General features: G+C 39.0%; 3 protein-coding genes across 3 annotated transcripts; all 3 read right to left on the bottom strand.

The window, feature by feature from the left end:
• Positions 1 to 25: 25 nt before the first annotated feature.
• On the bottom strand, positions 26 to 2,215 carry TM35_000301220 (Zinc finger (ISS); the record flags this gene model as incomplete). The annotated part of the gene is made up of 1 exon (XM_029028445.1): positions 26 to 2,215. One exon carries the CDS (start codon positions 2,213 to 2,215, stop codon positions 26 to 28), a length of 2,190 nt encoding a protein of 729 aa, XP_028880148.1.
• A 2,216-nt stretch (positions 2,216 to 4,431) lies between these two features.
• On the bottom strand, positions 4,432 to 13,365 carry TM35_000301210 (uncharacterized protein; the record flags this gene model as incomplete). The annotated part of the gene is made up of 1 exon (XM_029028444.1): positions 4,432 to 13,365. One exon carries the CDS (start codon positions 13,363 to 13,365, stop codon positions 4,432 to 4,434), a length of 8,934 nt encoding a protein of 2,977 aa, XP_028880147.1.
• A 1,427-nt stretch (positions 13,366 to 14,792) lies between these two features.
• On the bottom strand, positions 14,793 to 16,319 carry TM35_000301200 (uncharacterized protein; the record flags this gene model as incomplete). The annotated part of the gene is made up of 1 exon (XM_029028443.1): positions 14,793 to 16,319. One exon carries the CDS (start codon positions 16,317 to 16,319, stop codon positions 14,793 to 14,795), a length of 1,527 nt encoding a protein of 508 aa, XP_028880146.1.
• Positions 16,320 to 16,744: the final 425 nt, after the last annotated feature.

Raw genomic sequence — 16,744 nt, 5'->3', positions numbered from 1 at the left:
AAAAAAAAAAAAAAAAAAGACCTTCCTACTCTCTACTACGTACATCACGAGTACATATTGGGCAACGAAAATGACTCACAAACCAACGAGCCGCACATCCATTATGAAGAAAATGACAACAACATGGAAGTTGTGTGGCTCTTTGCCCAATAGAGAAGGAGTCCAGGCAGATACAACACATTAACGTCTCTTCATTTATCCTCTCTGTCCTTGGCTCCACTGTTTCTGTTTGTTTGCAGGGTGATGTTGAGTTGAAGTGAGAGGCCTGCAGTATCATCTGCAGCTGCTGCAATCGCTCCCTTGAGACCCCACGCTCCACACGTCCAATACGCTCCGACAAATCCAACAACTCTTCATAAGACATGCGATCCACATCTGGTGAAAGCACCGCATCCAGATCAAACCCAGCTCCCCTAGACGAAATGTTTGAACGTCTAGGAGGGGAAGGAGAAGGGGAAGAGGAATGAAAAATAGAGAGTGCTCGTATGGGTAACATAAATTCACTTCTGTTTCTATTGAAAAATGGATGTGGGGATCTCTGTTGTTGTGATTCGTGCTGTGGTTGTCTCAATCCACGTGTAGGGAAGTATATCATGGGTGGGGAATTGATGTGGGAGTTTCTTGACTGGGGACTGAGTCTAGACATCCATTCCTCAAAGAACGGACTGCGCACTCTGTTCCCAACAGTACTCTGTCGGGTTTGTATTCGAGATGTAGCTTCGGCTTCATGGTGATTGTTTTGTTCTTCTTGATGTTGATGTTGTTGTTGGTGCTGGTGGTAATGATGTTGGGGATCTGATTGATGTGAGGTTCGTTCAAACATTTCCCTAAAATTAGTCTCTTGTCCCGGACGCAAACGCCGTGTTAAATGTTGACCCACTAAATCATCCATTGTAACATCAGAAACAGAAGTTGTAATGGGAGCAGAAACTCTTGATGCTGGTGTTGGTGTTATTGCTCTTGTTGATACTCTTTCTCTTTCTCCTCTTGGTATTGTTGTTACTGTTGGTGGTCCTCTTGTTGTTGTGGTTGGGGTTGCTGATCTTGGGGAGGCCTCATGAATTGTTGGCTCCTGTTGCCAAAAGGCGGAATAATGCAGTGGAGGATGATAAAACGGACTGGAGGTGATATGATTATGGACGGCTGTAGTTCTATTTGGCAATAAAGAGTTTCTAACACTCTGCGAGGGTGCGGAGAAGAGAGGCGTGTGTCTGGGCCTCACTGCAGAGTTCTCATTCAAATCACTCATGTTGGGATCCACATATCGATTACGTGCCATGGGAACCCAATAGGTGTTATAACGCAGTAAACCATCATTGTTCCGTACTTGTCTCCCTTCTCTTCGCTGCCCCCACTGTTGTCGTTGCTGTTGTTGTTGAGATTGTCGTTGCTGTCGTCGTTGGTGTTGCTGTTGAGATTGTCGTCGTTGCTGTTGCTGTTGAGATTGTCGTCGTTGCTGTTGTTGGTGTTGACGACGCCAGGCGGCTAGGTGCGAGTCGCCGTCACTTCTCCACGTGCAGGGATGGACCCCACCACCACCTCCTCCTCCACCTGCTGCTGTTGTTGTTGCTGCCGGCCAATCCACATCCATCCAAAAGGGACGCCGCGGTTGTGTTAACGAGCAGTGGGCGGAACAGAAATGATGAGAGCGGGTCGTTGGGGGCGGCACGAGTGCTGAAAACGAAGGCCTCGTCGACGCATATCTACATAAAAATGGGAAATGAGTATGGGTCGCAAGGAAGGGATCACTACCGCCAACTCTTTCATTATTGTTATTAATATTATTATTATTATTATTATTATTATTATCACTATTGTTATTAATATTAGTATTAGTATAAACACTACTATTATTAACATTATTATTATTATTCATATTGACATTGTTGTTGTTGTTGTTTGGGTTATTGGTGTGGTGGTGTACTCCCACACAGACCCGCCCTTGCATGCGTGTGAGAAGTGACTCGCGGTAGGGTGATACTTGCGAGATTGGACCGCATGTGGAGGCAGAACAACAATTACGATTTTCTCCCGCAGCGGCGCCTGGTGGTGGTGGTGTTCTTGCGGATGAGTGATTGCGGTTGGCATCTGAATTTCTTGTTGTGGTTGTTGATCTTCTCTCTGCTAGTGGCTGTATATTAAGTGTAAATGGACGATGCCCAACAGCAATACCAACACGCATGGGATGCGTTTTCGCATGATGAACACTATTCATATTGGCAGCAGTGAAACTTGTGGCCTCAGTACTACCACCACTTCAACGGTGTGGAGAAACAGCACTGCGAGTATGAGTCTTAAACGAAAATCAATGCTGGACAAACCACCCTATTTTTTTTTTGTTTTTGCTTTTTTTTTTTGAGGAGGTGGGGGGTTTGGGTCTTTCTTTCTTTGTTCGTCCCTTTCGCTTACGTGAGTATATATATATATATATATATTTTTTTTTCTTTCTTTCTTTAACTGTGCTAATGCAATTCTATAACCTTTAGACAGAGATGCAACTACACTTCACTAGACTAGAGGGGGCGAGTGGACCTCTTTTCTTGTTGTGATTTGGCCGCTTTGCAGTGTCCACCTCTCTGTTCAGCTATACTTCCTTGTTGTTGTTATTGCTATTGTTTCAATACAGTTAATATACGGTGATTTATGAATGAAATGATAATACAGATGAGAAGAAAAGAACTAAAAAAAAAAAAAAAACACCACTGCTGAGTACTTACTACATCTATATATATATATATATATATATATACATAAAGAAAAAAGAAGGAAAGAAGAGTGGATTAGATGAATAGATATATACTTATCCAAATATATATTTGTAATTGTTGAAGTACAAAGATACCATAAAAGAAACAAAAATCTTATTTATATATATGAATATAGATATAGTACGGCTATACTGCTTATTAGAGTGTACTGTTTACTTTTATTCTTTTCTTCTTTGCCAATATTATATATATATAATATGTACTTCTCAAAGGGTCAACATTGTACAGATCTCTACAGCAGCAAAGCATACAAAAATAACAACAATAAATAAATAAATCGGTATAAATGAATGATGACGAATGAAATTACAACAAATGAATAAAGACTCCCTTTTTTTTTTCTCTCTGTTGAGAGGGCTCTAGGGATGGAATTAAATACAGGCATCAAAACAAAATAATAATGATAATAATAAAACAAACCAGAGAAACATGAAAGATCAACATCAGTAAAAAAAAAAAGAAACAAATAAATACAACACGGCATTACTCATGAATAGGCCTGGATAAAGAAATATAATAATAACAATAATGATAATAATAATAATAATAATAATAATAATAATAATAATAATTTAACAACGGTCCCTTTTTCTCCTTTTTTTTAAAATTCTTTCCGTGCCCTAACTTCATTCCTTCATTATTCTCCCCCTCTTTTTCACGGTTGCACACACCCAACTCATATGCATATATATATATATATATATATATATATACAGAGAGAGAAAGAAAGAGAATAGGAGTAATAAAAGAAAAAAAGGATGTTTTTTTTTCTTTTTTTCTGTTTTCGCCTTATTCGCTGTCAAGAAAATCACATACGAACTCAACACACAAAGAGAAAGAGAAATATAAAAGACCAAAAAAATAAAGGGAGAAAAAAACCAGAGAAAGAAAAATAAATAATCTCACGTAATAGAGAATAGAAAAAACAAGGATCAGAAAGAGAATTAAAAAAAAAAGGAAAAAAATCTTTATGTTCGCACGTAAACGAGGCGTCTCAACGTTCCCCCTCTTACTTTTTACATTATATTTCTTCTTTCATTAACTCCATGGGGAAGTAATGAAAGAAGAGAAAAAGAAAAAAAAAGAAAAAAAAAAAAGACAAGAAAAGTAACAGAATGACATTATTATTGTTATTATCAATTAAATATTAACTTTACTGGGTTGGGCAGCAAACACACAATATTGATGTATGACTCCTTATAGTTGTTTGCCTAAATGTTTTTTCTTTTTTCCCCCTTTTCTCCTTTGTAATGTAAATACATTAAGTCATCATTATTTTTGGAGTTTCACAACTCCTCGTATATTCCTTTTTTCTTTTCATTTTCCTTCTTGTTCTTCTTGTTGTAAAATCTCTTTTTCACCCTTTTTTTTTCTTCTCCATTGAAAAGAACCAAAAAACTCTCACACACACACGAAAGATTTCATTCCTTCATAGAAATAAACAAATAATGGAAAATGGGAGAAACAAAAGCACCATCATCGTCTTCAATCGATGATAGCAACGATCATAGTAGTAGTAGTAGTAGTAGTAGTAGTAGTAGTAGTAGTAGAAGTTCTAACAAATAATAGCAATAGCAAAGTGTTATATATTCTTCTTCTTCTTTTCATTCTATTCCCATTACGTCCCCCTTTTTTTTCTTTTTTTTTTTTTTCTTTACTTTCTTTACAAATCATCACCATCAATGATATCTGTGTTCACCGTTTTACTTGGCGCAGGTGGTGTGGGTAACTTTGGCCCAACCGCCTTCTTTGCCATCATCTTCACTGGCATCTTTGCCGGCATCTTCCTTGGCCCCTCTGCGGCTGTGTTGACTGGTGGAGTGATGGTGGATATGAGTGGAGTTGTTTCTGTCGTTTCGGTTAACGGCGGTGCTGGGGGGCGTGCGGCCAATCCACCAATGAGAAGTGAACTTTCTTTTGAGCTCAACGCCGGACTTCGTCGAGAGGCCGGTTTAAACACTTCACTGGCCTCTTCCTTCTGCGTGAGGTGAGAGGTGAGTTCGGCATCATCGTCAAAGAAACGGGCATCCCGCTTACGACTGCGTTTACGGTAGAAATAAACACCCACGCCGACTCCAATCAACACCACCACCACAGCAGCTATCACTCCTCCCACAACAGCTCCGACATTAGAAGGTTTAACAGCGGAAGGAAAGTTAAATGCAGGTAAGGGATAGGCAATATCATAACCAATAGGATTTTCATAACCATTGGTAACAAAACTCATCGTTACAAATGAACAAGAGTTTTGAAGAGTTTCATTATCTTCTGTTTGGCAACGATGAGCTGCTTCTTCTCTCACACAAACGCCAACAGGGGAAGCGGCATCCATGGTTTGTTGTTTCCAATTGTCCATCATGTATGTAATCACATCGACGCAAAAATCTGCCAAAGCATTTAAGTTTTCCTGACAATTTTTGATAAAAAGGAAATCTGCCGGACAAGTTAATTTAGACTCCCTACCATTTGGATAAATAGATGCAATCGCAATGTTTACACAATTTGCAAATGATGGAATATGTGCATGCATAAGACTAAGACACTGTGCAGATGGCCTTACCGGTTTAGAACCACCACCATCCGGGTAAATAGGTGTCCAATCATCTGGGGTCTTATCTTCTGGTTCTCCAAGATATTCATATAATGGCATTGGATTTTGTGGACGCAGTAGTGATTGCGGAACTTGTCGACAGGTCGCATCTTCAGCCACAAACGAACAAACAAAAAATGGGGCATTCGCTAAAGAAACTCCATTTGTTAACGGACGTGAGGCATAAACACCACTTAACCAAAACATGAGACCAGAAGTAAGGTCTAATACACCTGTACCATTATCACTGTCAAATAATCCAATAGGGGAATCTGCCGTTAAAAAGGCTTCTTCATGATATAACACAGATTTTTCTGAAACCCAACCTGGAGTTAAAGAGGTACCTTCTCGTAGATGTTTAAAAGAAAAGGTACCAATATTAGAAGAGAAAATAACTTGTCCATAAGAAGTACGTATAGGTCCCATGCGATTACGTGGAACTGATGTCATTGGGATAATGAAACTGACATTCCCCATTCGACGCAATGCCCATGGTGTATTTAAATTAGATCGAAGCGATTGTATACCTTTTAGTGTGGCAACATATAAAGTACGATCAACTCCCAAAACGGGTCCCACAATATCGGTTTCAAAGATATATCCCCAAACATATCTTCCTGTAAGTAAATCATAAACATTTAAGGTTGATTGAACTCCAGTATATAAAAAGTAACCATAGGTAGATATACTACCAACTACAGCTCGAAGAGAATAAGTTCGAAGTCGTTTCCATGAAAATGGTTTTAAACTCTCTATACCATATAAAGAAAAGGTTAGATTTCTATTCTCCGTATTGGGTGTGATCGCAGCAAAGAGAAGATAATTCGCACTACCCACCTTTGGCCGTAAAGGAAATCCAGCAGTAACACCACCTGTTGCTCCTTCAATCTCTAAGGAGAGAACATCTGGTACCGTAATCACTCCACTGTTATTCTTCACATCAAGATCAATAACATGAACACATGACCATCCTCGTAATGTAACGTAAACCATAGTCCCATTAACAACAACTGTACCTTCAGTAGAATCAGGCGCAACGGCACATCTTTCGAGTTGGAAACTTCTTGCAAGAACACCAGTTCGTTTATTCACAATAGCCGCCGCACGACTTCCACCAGAAACCAGAATAAAATCTGAAGAATCTAAAACAACAGGTTTAAATACGGCTTGTACACCACCAGCATTACTGAAACGATTATTCCAAAGTACATTTCCATTACTGTCTAAGCATCCAATAGTTCCAGGTTGGGATACAAACACCCGTTGTTGTTTATCAATAATAGCTGTTCTCGTCTGGGAAACTCCTTGAAGAGCAAAGGAGACATTAGAAACCATAAGACCTATAAAATGGTTACTCTTGGTTGAAGTGTACACAAAAGATCCTGAAGTAGCATATGGAGCTCCAGCTTTATAATCAATATTGCCCTTTCCTGTCCAGAGAGGTGTGGGATTTGTAAAAGAAGTATTAACGGCAAAACTGAAAGAATTTCCATACACGACGACACTTGAAGATGTTGGAACATCATCAGGTCCTTGTAGTATCATATATCCAGTAGAATCAGAATCTGCAGAGAATATTAGTGAACTTGTGGTATTACCAAAACGTCTAAAAAAGTAATCAAAACCTGCGTTACGGTAAATGATACCCAAACTTGAAATAGCTGCAGGAACAAAATCTTGTATGCTTTGAGAAGTTGGATCACCTCCTTTTATAGGCCATGTTTTGTATCCATTTCGATAAGTAAATACAAAGATTGGATTTGCTGTACTTGGGTCATGTGGATATCGAATTCCACAAATAGTTTTTCCTGATATTGGTTCCGTGTGATTTACAATATTTGTCATACCATCTAAATTAAAAGCTACCATATAACTACTAGATCCTGTACTTCCACAAGCAATACCCACACTAAGGGCTTCATTCACTTCATAAGATGAAAAAGTTGTTTGACCAGCTGGACCTTTAACAGTAGCACCAATTGGTACAAGTTGAGAGTAATGCATACTTCGAATTCCCACATTACTACAATAAAATATAATACGTTCTTTCTTTGGAAGAGGAATCATATCATACGTTTCCGTACATTTCGTAGATGCCGCAATAGGTGGAACGACGGCAAAGGTAGATAAACTTACAGCATCAAAATTATTATCACTATTGATATAATATCCATTTCCACGTAAAACTATATTGGTACTACTTTTCCCAATTCGAGATACGGTACCTTGCAATCCTCCGGAAGCATTATAAAAGTTTGTCGTTTTACCACATCCAACACCCACAATAACTTTTTCTGCAGAAACAGCATACAAACTAAGTACATTACATCCAGTGGCATTCAATGGAAAAAAAGTACTCTGGTAAAAGGTTCCATGATAAGCACGTGAAAGGTATACAAGTCTTCCTATTAATGCCGCCGCCCATCCATTTTCTCTTCCACTGGGAATAGAAACAAGTGCTTGAGAGGCTCCACGTAAACCATATAATGAACCCGATACCCATTCTTCACTTGTTGAGAATATAATAGGAGTATTGGAACTGTTAGGAGGGGAACAGTCATTTGGATGATCACTAGCCGCATAATTATACGGCCTGTATGATGGCAATTGTGGAAGTTTAGGTCGATTGGCACTTACACTACTAAAATAACGGGCATATGTCGTAATATTGATAACGGTTGACATGGTTCCACCAAATCCAATAATTTCTCCATTAGAATAAACAAAGATTTCAGTACTCTCTTCTGCAGCATTAGGAAAATATAATAAGCTGGCACCTGTAAAAGGATTTAAAAATATCACATTACCTGTTTCACTACTAGCGACCAAAAGCATACCATCACGAAGAACTGCAGCACTTTTCACACTGTAAAGATCAGGACGTTGCCATAATATTTTACCTGTAAAAGTATCAAAAGCATAAAAAGTTTGATAAGTTGTTACAAAACCAATACCATATTGTTCATCTATTACTACTTGAGAATGATAAGTTGTACGACCAGTAACAACTTCACGTTGCACAAATAGTTTTAAACGATCTGGACAAGGATATGTATATTCTGCAAGATCCAATATACTGGGTCCTCTTTCTGTAGATATAAATACACTGTTATTATAATATGTTACTGGAGCTCTTGAAGGTGCTGATAAGGTATAATTCCATACAGGAAGTAAAAATGCCACCTGAAAACAATCCACCCTATTTCCATTAGAAATAACAATAAATATACCATCACCAGTATCACGTGATGAGAGAGAAGAGATATAACTTGGGGCATTTAAAGTCCTAGAAAGAATAGGACTTCCATCATATCCAACAGAAGATAATTGATTGGTTGTAAGAACAGCAAAACTTTTTCCATATCTTACATTCTCTACACCCTTATATGAACTAGTAAGAGTTGCCAATAGAGAAGGTGGTGAACCTTGTTGACCAAGAACGAAAATACAATCACGTGTAGATCCACTATACCAAACCACAGAGAATCCAGACACAGAATCCGTACGTGAAATACTTTTAAGACTCGTACCTACACACGCTGCGGGAAGTGAATATTCCATTCCTGATCCTGTTTCTCCACTTATACTACTGATAGTACGTGAACCAAAAAATGCAGCACGAGTACCTGTTACCAAAGATGATAAAATTTCTGTTTCTCTAGAAAGACCAAAAGGTTCAGTTCTTCCTGTTGGAGAAACAGAAACCAAATTCACATTTGTGATGTTAGTTAAATCCCAACCTGCCATGAAAAGAGTACCATTTGATTTTAAACCAACTGCTGCAGATGCCACAGGAGCTCCCCAGTAGTTCATATCAACTGGTATAATACCAGCAGAATATCCAGCACCAGCAAGAAGGAATCCATCTGCAAAAGAAAGTTGCATTCCACGTTTTAGTCCAAAACCAAAAGCAAAATGTGCTGAAGCAGATGATGGTGTACATGTCACTAATGATACATATCCATTCCACATAAAAGCATAAAGAGTATTACTAGTGACTGTTAACATTTTAAAGTTTTGTACTTCATTTTTGACTTCATCATATCGTATTGGTAATGATATATTTGTAAATCCATTTCCTTTAGCTGCATCTAACATAATAATACCATTTGTAGTACCAATAACAATATTCGCATTCCCAGCAGCGGTATAACCAAGTGCACTAGGCTTAGCAGTCTCTCCATTTAAATCATTGCTCCATTCTACCAATGCCGTTTTACTAGCAGGATTAAATGTTAAAGAAATTGCCAAGTTTTCAAAAGTAACAATAATGTTTTCAGTAGATTTTCCAGAAATAGCTCCTACAGGTTTACCAGCTCCACTTGAAATCATAATAGTTGTTTCAAACAATTTAGCTGAAGAAGAATAATAAACTGCCTTATACCCTTCAGATGAAGCCACAACTCCAGCAAAATTACTTCCTGCAGATGCAAAAGCAGCATTAGGAGCATCTTGAAAGGTTAATACACCTCCAGTTGCATCTATTACGGCTACTCCAGATCCTCCATCGCATATAATATAATTTCCTGAAGGTCGAATAGTATTACATGAACCCACACTTGCTTGCCAAGCTTGAGCTCCTGTTGAAGGTTGTAATGCGGTGACTCTTTGAGCGTTTAAATATATCCATTGATTTTGACTTGGGCGACTAATATAAGATGGTAAACTATCACCAAGTCCACTTAATGATATTGGATTACCAACTGCTTGACATGTTGACCAAGAATAAATTGTTAGTCGACTGGGTGTAAATATAAAAAAGTTATTACTATCAAACTCCAAAAAATTAGCAGTATTTCTTACAGATCCTGTTGAAATAGTCCATTCACGTATTGGAGTTCCTTGTGGATCACTCACTTTAATACAACGTGCAGTATACACAAATTGATTTTCACGTTCTTCAATAGTTCCAACAATAGCTCGTGATCTATCAGCTGATATTAATGCAGAATCTCCCTTTAGAGAAAATGTCATTGGAGGGGCACTTGCCATTATTGTATCTCCTCGAGGAAGACGAGGAGGTAAAGGATTAATAGGACTTTCACCTGGAACATATACATCCGTTGTTGAAGCTGCAGGACGTTTTGCCTGATTTGGAATCTCCACATTTGGAAGATTTAGTGCACGAAAACTCACCATTCCACCTGTTCCTTCAGGGGAAAAGGTTAAATAATTATTACCCCAAATAATAGGACCATTAAGTTGATTGGGAGTATCTGAAATACTAGTTAATGCCGTTCCATTATTTTGGGTATATACATCAGACATTTGTGTTAATTTTGGTGCAGGCGTTTTTATACGAACCTCCACATATGCAGGACCGGTTTCCGCCGTATTGCTCGAACCAGCATCTTCTGGGGAATAAATCACAATTTCAGTTTGGGCATTTTCCGGTAATTGCGTAGTGCGAGGAGTTGTTTTCCACAATAATGTACCCGTAACAGCATCATAGGCATATAAATTGGTAGAAGCGTAAACAGCAACCATTCCTTGTCCAACTCCAGCAGTTAGTAAAATAACACCATCACCTTCTACAGCTTTTTGAAAAAGTACACGTGATGAACCATCATCATCTTCACGGTATTGAACATCAAAGCGGAATATATTACGTTGATCTACCACAAATACTGTATTATTATAATATGCCATATGAATAACAGGAGCTGTAAAACTCTGTGGAAGGACTTGTGTCCATACAATGATATCACTTCGAACACTTCGACAAGTAATATTTCCACTCAAGATGTATACAAAAACATTAGATCCCACTACATAGGAACCAATATTCGCCACCTGATATACAGATCGTGTACCTCCATCAAAAAAACTTGTAAATGCTTGTAATGTTTTGGATGAAGTTGTATATTTATACCCACTATATCGTGTTGTTCCAACCACAACGCCTCTTTCTACTTGTTGAGTACGTGAAATACGAGGCTCCAATGTATCATTAACTTCAAAAAGACATGATGATGTTCCTCCCAACACAACATGATAATCTGTAAAAGTACCAAAATGTTGTAAAGATGTCATAAAGGTTACTACTCCTTGATTTCCTTCTCCTGCCCCAACACAATCACTGATATTTAAATCCGATACCTTCGATCCATCCATTGCTGAAAAAACAGAAAGAACTCCTGGAGTTGTAACAGCGGCGATATAACGTTTACGATCTCCAAAAAACACTGTAAATGGCTGTGCGGAGGTGACATTACGAGGAAGACTAGTAGGACCTGCCGTTGGAGCCATAGGATCACGTCCACCTTCTGTACCAGACACTGTATGTTGATAAAAATTGAATAACATATTTTGAGATGATGAAACATCTTCCGTGAGAAGGGCAAATCGTCCTCGATAATAATCTCCTGAAGGAGAAGTTCGATAAACTTGTAAAGTAGATGAACTGTATAATAACAATGGGTTTAAATCCACACCTAGGGCATTAGTTCCTTTCATCAACGAAATAGATCCTGTACCACTGATAAATCCAAATGGTTGAGTGTTTGATAAGGATACTGAAGGCCAAGTAACCGGATAATATGGATGGTCATTAGATAAATCAACTAAAGTATAGTGACCCGCATCCTTACATCCAACATAAGCCAAAGATTCATCAAATGCTGTTATAGCAGACATCTGATCTGCACCTGAACAAAATCCAGCATTATTCCATAAAGCATTATAGGTTGAATTAGAACCATTTGATAAAGTGTATGTACTAATATTTCCCTCCGTTGAAATAACACGAACAGCAGAAGCTTGAATAAGGTGATATGGATTATAATCAGAGTAAGAGGGTGATCGTAGTCGACGATACCATTCACCAGCAAGAGCATTTAAATCACGTAATGGAGAAAAGAGAAGACCAGGAACGGTAGAGATTTGTGCAATCCACAACGGTGTTGTTGCCTCTGGAAAACCCATATAATCAATAACCATTAATAAATCTGAAGTTTGCACTACTAACATATTTGTATTACCAACTGTTACCATATAAGCGCTAGAGACACTAGTAAGCTGAGAACCGCGAATTCCTGTGTCTACTGTCCCTCCCTTTACAGATTCCAGTGTATATGCGTTAACAACTTCAACTGTTACCTTTACTGTAGTTTCAAATACAGCTTGTACGTATGCGATAAGTGGAGCTGAACTGTTAGCATCATTTACATTAGTGTGTGTAATATTTGCACCTCCTGTAAAGGATAAAGTCACTGTTGCGTTTGGTGTGACACCAGATGCGAATGTTGGTAAATAATAACTATCAAGACGTAGGCCTGCACCCAATTTTGTTTCAGTAACAATATATGCCTTTGGAGTGGGTTGAGTGTCAGTTGTAGCCTCCCATGTTGATAGATAGAAATCTGAAATAGCATCACGTTGACAACATACAGCACTTTCAGATGAAGTATACAATCCCACACAGTATAAATCACCTTGTCGTCCCAACGCTAATACAGCATCTTCTCTTGTATCTGTACTGCTACCACGAACAACTACAACGGGGTGAGGATGAGATACGGAAGAGGGAATAAAGGTTTCGCCTGTTTGAACGGGATCCACACGAGGATCACTAGTAGCTAGATCAATCTGAATATCATAAAATGTTGTCCCACTACCACAAAATATAAAAGCTCTCGGTCCTTGGTTGAAAAATGCGACTCCGGTAGGTTCAGTACATCCTGATAAACTCGGTACATTATACTCTTTCATAGTTGTTCCCCTTGCACTACGGTATCGAAGGAGTTGGGCATCAGAGAGTACCTCCACATATTGCAACATACTGCCATTCCCTGCAAATAGCGGTATGGAAATACTGTTTCCCACCATTGCTGCTCCATTTGTGGTTTTCCACGAAGTGGGTCCAACGATACTACCAGCATGCACACCAGCTGAGGTAAAGGTAATCAACAGTACTAGTAGTAGTGGTAGTAGTAGCAATAAGGAAACTCTTGCAGGGGTTCTCAATAATGATGCGAAGGAATACGAAGTTGGCGAAAAGGAAATCATGTTCGTTCTTTTCGACTCCATATAGAGAGAAATATAGATAGATAGAAAGATAAATAGAGGGGGAAAAAAATCTATACACGTGCGTGTCCCTCCTCTTGTCAGATTTTCTTTTTTCTTTAAGTAGTTTCTCTTCTTCTTCTTCTCTCAAATGATCGTTTTCGTTATGTTTAAAGCGTATCTTCTTTGTTTTTGTTTTTGTATTCCCTTTTTTTTTTATACCTTTTTACTATCCCCAGCCTTTTTTTTTTTTCTTTGTTTGACTCACACTTCTTAACTGGTACTCACCTTTCTTTTTTTTTTCTTTTTTTTTTCTTTTTCACGTGACACAAAAAGTCACCCCTACTTTCGCTAAGGAGTAAGCTAAAATAAATAAATAAATAATAACACCAATAAATACAGTCAATAAAAATAAATGACAGAAACTACTAGTATTCTTGTTCGGTAGAATGACTGGTTTGATTCACTATATATATATATGTTTGCCCCAGTTGCACAAATACACACTTAAAACACGCAAAGATAATAAGAAATGAAAGCGTGAAGGGATTAAAGTCCTTTCCACTTTTCTTTTACTTTGCTGTTGAGTGTCAAAAACAGTCCTTGTTTGCTAAAAAAAAAAAAAACAAATAAAAAAACAAATAACAACTCTTTGGTGCCGCGCCCGTTTTTTTTTTAGAGTTCCTCTGTTATTCCTTTTCTTTCCCTGACGGCAGCACAGAGATTTTGTGTGTGTATGGTCTTTAAATGGCAAAAGAATAAAAAAAAAAAGAAAAAGAAAAGAGAAAGCAAAGAATGAATAAATTAGAAAAAAAAAAACATGTAGATATCATTGAGAAAACCAAAATATATATAAATGGGACGTATTATTGTCCGCAAAAGAAAAAAAAAAAAACAAGAATAACAAAGAAGGAATTAAAAGAAAAAATATATATATGAGAAGAACTTCACAGAATGCTTCTGCTGCAAAAGGAAAGGAGGGATGAAAGAAAAAAAGAAGAAACACCCTCACACAAGGTATAGAGAGATAGAGACAGATAGAGAGCAAGAGAGAAAAGAACAACTAATGTCAACATGAAATACATCTGAAGGATTCATTCAAAGAGCACATACTGCTGCTTCTCCTGAAACCAGGAAAAACTTTACAAAAAGAAGAAAAAAAAAAAAAACACAAGTCTAAGGAGGAAAATACAATGACCTCCTCTTTTCTGATATCGTTCTTTCTATTTGTCTTTCTCTTTCTCTCTATCTCCCCTTTTTTCTTTCCATTTACCTGCTCCTTCTGCACTTTCCTGTTCTCCTCTCATCTAACGCCGCCACATTGTGTACATCTACTTTCCCACCAACAATACCACCACTACTACTAGCACTCACAGTCACACTCATTCACATTCTCCGGTGTATATAAATATATGTATGTGCATGTCCAATTAACTCCGGAGTTGCATTGCTTTTGTTTGCAAGTATGGAACCATGTTATCTGGTAGCTGTGAGACGATATAGGCACGGTAGTTCGCGTCATCCTCCTCCATGGCTTGTCGTTGACGCTCACGCGACTCCATATCGTCCGCCCGAGTGCGCCGATCATTCTCACGCCGCTCCTCCGCCTGCAGCCGGTGAATTCTCTGCAGTCTCTCCGCTTCTGCACGCCGTTCGCGGGCCTCCGCCTCCCGCTCTGCCGCCACCCGCGCGGGGTGTGCCTGCATCTCCTGCCTGTACGCCTCCGCCTCCGAGTCGTGAATGAAACCCCACTGGCTCGCCGCTGCTCGTCTGGTGAGACCATTGTCATTCGCCTCCGCCTCTTCGGGATGTTTGAGGGCCTCCACTTGTTGTCGTCGCTGTTCCTTTTGTCGTTCTCGTTGGCGGTCTTCAGAGGCAGCGAGACGCTCCAGCATACTGACCCCACGCCGCTCAAACACTTCCTGTGTGCGGGCCTTGTGTTGCATGCGTTCATTTTCTGCGGCAAAGGCGAGAAAGCCCTGTTCCCGCCGCTTTTCGGAGAGTTCCTGTTTGCGACGCATCTTTTCCATGACTTCACGTTTCATGGATTCAAGCTTTTCTTCCTGAAGAGCACGCGCCGCCTCATCCCCTTCCTCACGCTGGATACGCTGCAGGAGTCGATCATGCTTGCTGAGGGGAGGTTTGGCGATACTGCGGTTGTATTCATGTATGCGGGCCATTAATTCCCGATTCTCCAGAAGGGCTTCAAGATTCTCCTGTTTTTCTTCTTCCGCTGCGCGACGTGCCTCTTCTCCACCTTCCTTCTTCTCCGCACGCATCTTTTTACGTTCTTGAATTTGAAAGAGCATTTGCTGCAGGTGTTCATTTTTCTCAGCTACATTGCGGGAACGACGATCAAATTTCTCCTGCTCCTCCTTGGCAAGGTATTCATCCTTGCCTTGATCCATAAGTTCCTTCTCGAGGCGAGCCTCTTCCTCTTCTTTTCTTTTGAGTTCGTTTTTAAAAGCAATCTGATTCTCACGATCCTTAATTGCTTCATTCAACATAACCAAACTACGTACATTACGACCACGAGGGTCTTCTTTCAATAATTTTAACGCTAATTGCGCTTGTTTCTGTCGTCGTTCTTCTTCCTCCTGTTGAGCTCCTAATTCTAGTAACATATTCTTACGCCTCTCTTCTTCTTCTTTTTCCGCCTGACGTCGACGTATAGCTGCCTCTTGTTTTGCCTGTAATGTGTCTGGCCAAAGATTTGTGCGAGCCTTTGATGCCTCACGTCTTCTCTCGTCCTCCTGTTGTCTGTAGGCATTATGTGCATCCTCGTCATCAATGGCATTCGCAAGGTGACGAATGGCGTAGAGTTCACTTTCAGCCAAGATGCCAACTCGGTATAATAGTCTTCCTTGTGCCACAGCATTTGCAAGGCCTACTTTACGCTTGGGATCTACACGTGCACGGGTCATGGGAACCGGAACGGATGCTGGAACTGCAGGCATTCCCCTCGTTTTACACAAGATGATACAAAGGGAGGAGAGGGGGGAATAATATAGCGTTGATAATTTTGCTGTTGTTGTTGTTGTAATAGTATAGAGTAATAGTAATAGTTGCTAATAATAATAATAATAATAATAATAATAATAATAATAATAATAATAATAATAATAATAATAATAATAATAATAATAATAATAGTGAAACGCGAGCAATAGCAATGGAATACGTGTAGTAAATAAATACAATAAAAAGAAAGGAGAATATGGTGTAGAATCTCTATAAAACTGTAGTTTTAATGGTGATGGCGATAAAGCAGCAAACTCGTTTTTCTTTTTTCGTTGCTGCGTGAATTAATCAACACCAACCAATAAAACTAAACACCACCTTCAGAATAAACTTACCCTTAAAAAGAAAAAAAAAAAAAAAA

The sequence above is a fragment of the Trypanosoma theileri genome (genome assembly GCF_002087225.1).
Source record: "Trypanosoma theileri isolate Edinburgh chromosome Unknown TM35_Tth_30_V1, whole genome shotgun sequence".
NCBI lineage: Eukaryota > Euglenozoa > Kinetoplastea > Trypanosomatida > Trypanosomatidae > Trypanosoma > Trypanosoma theileri.
Note: the sequence above shows the minus strand (reverse complement) of the source record. Positions and strands in the feature narration are given on the sequence as shown.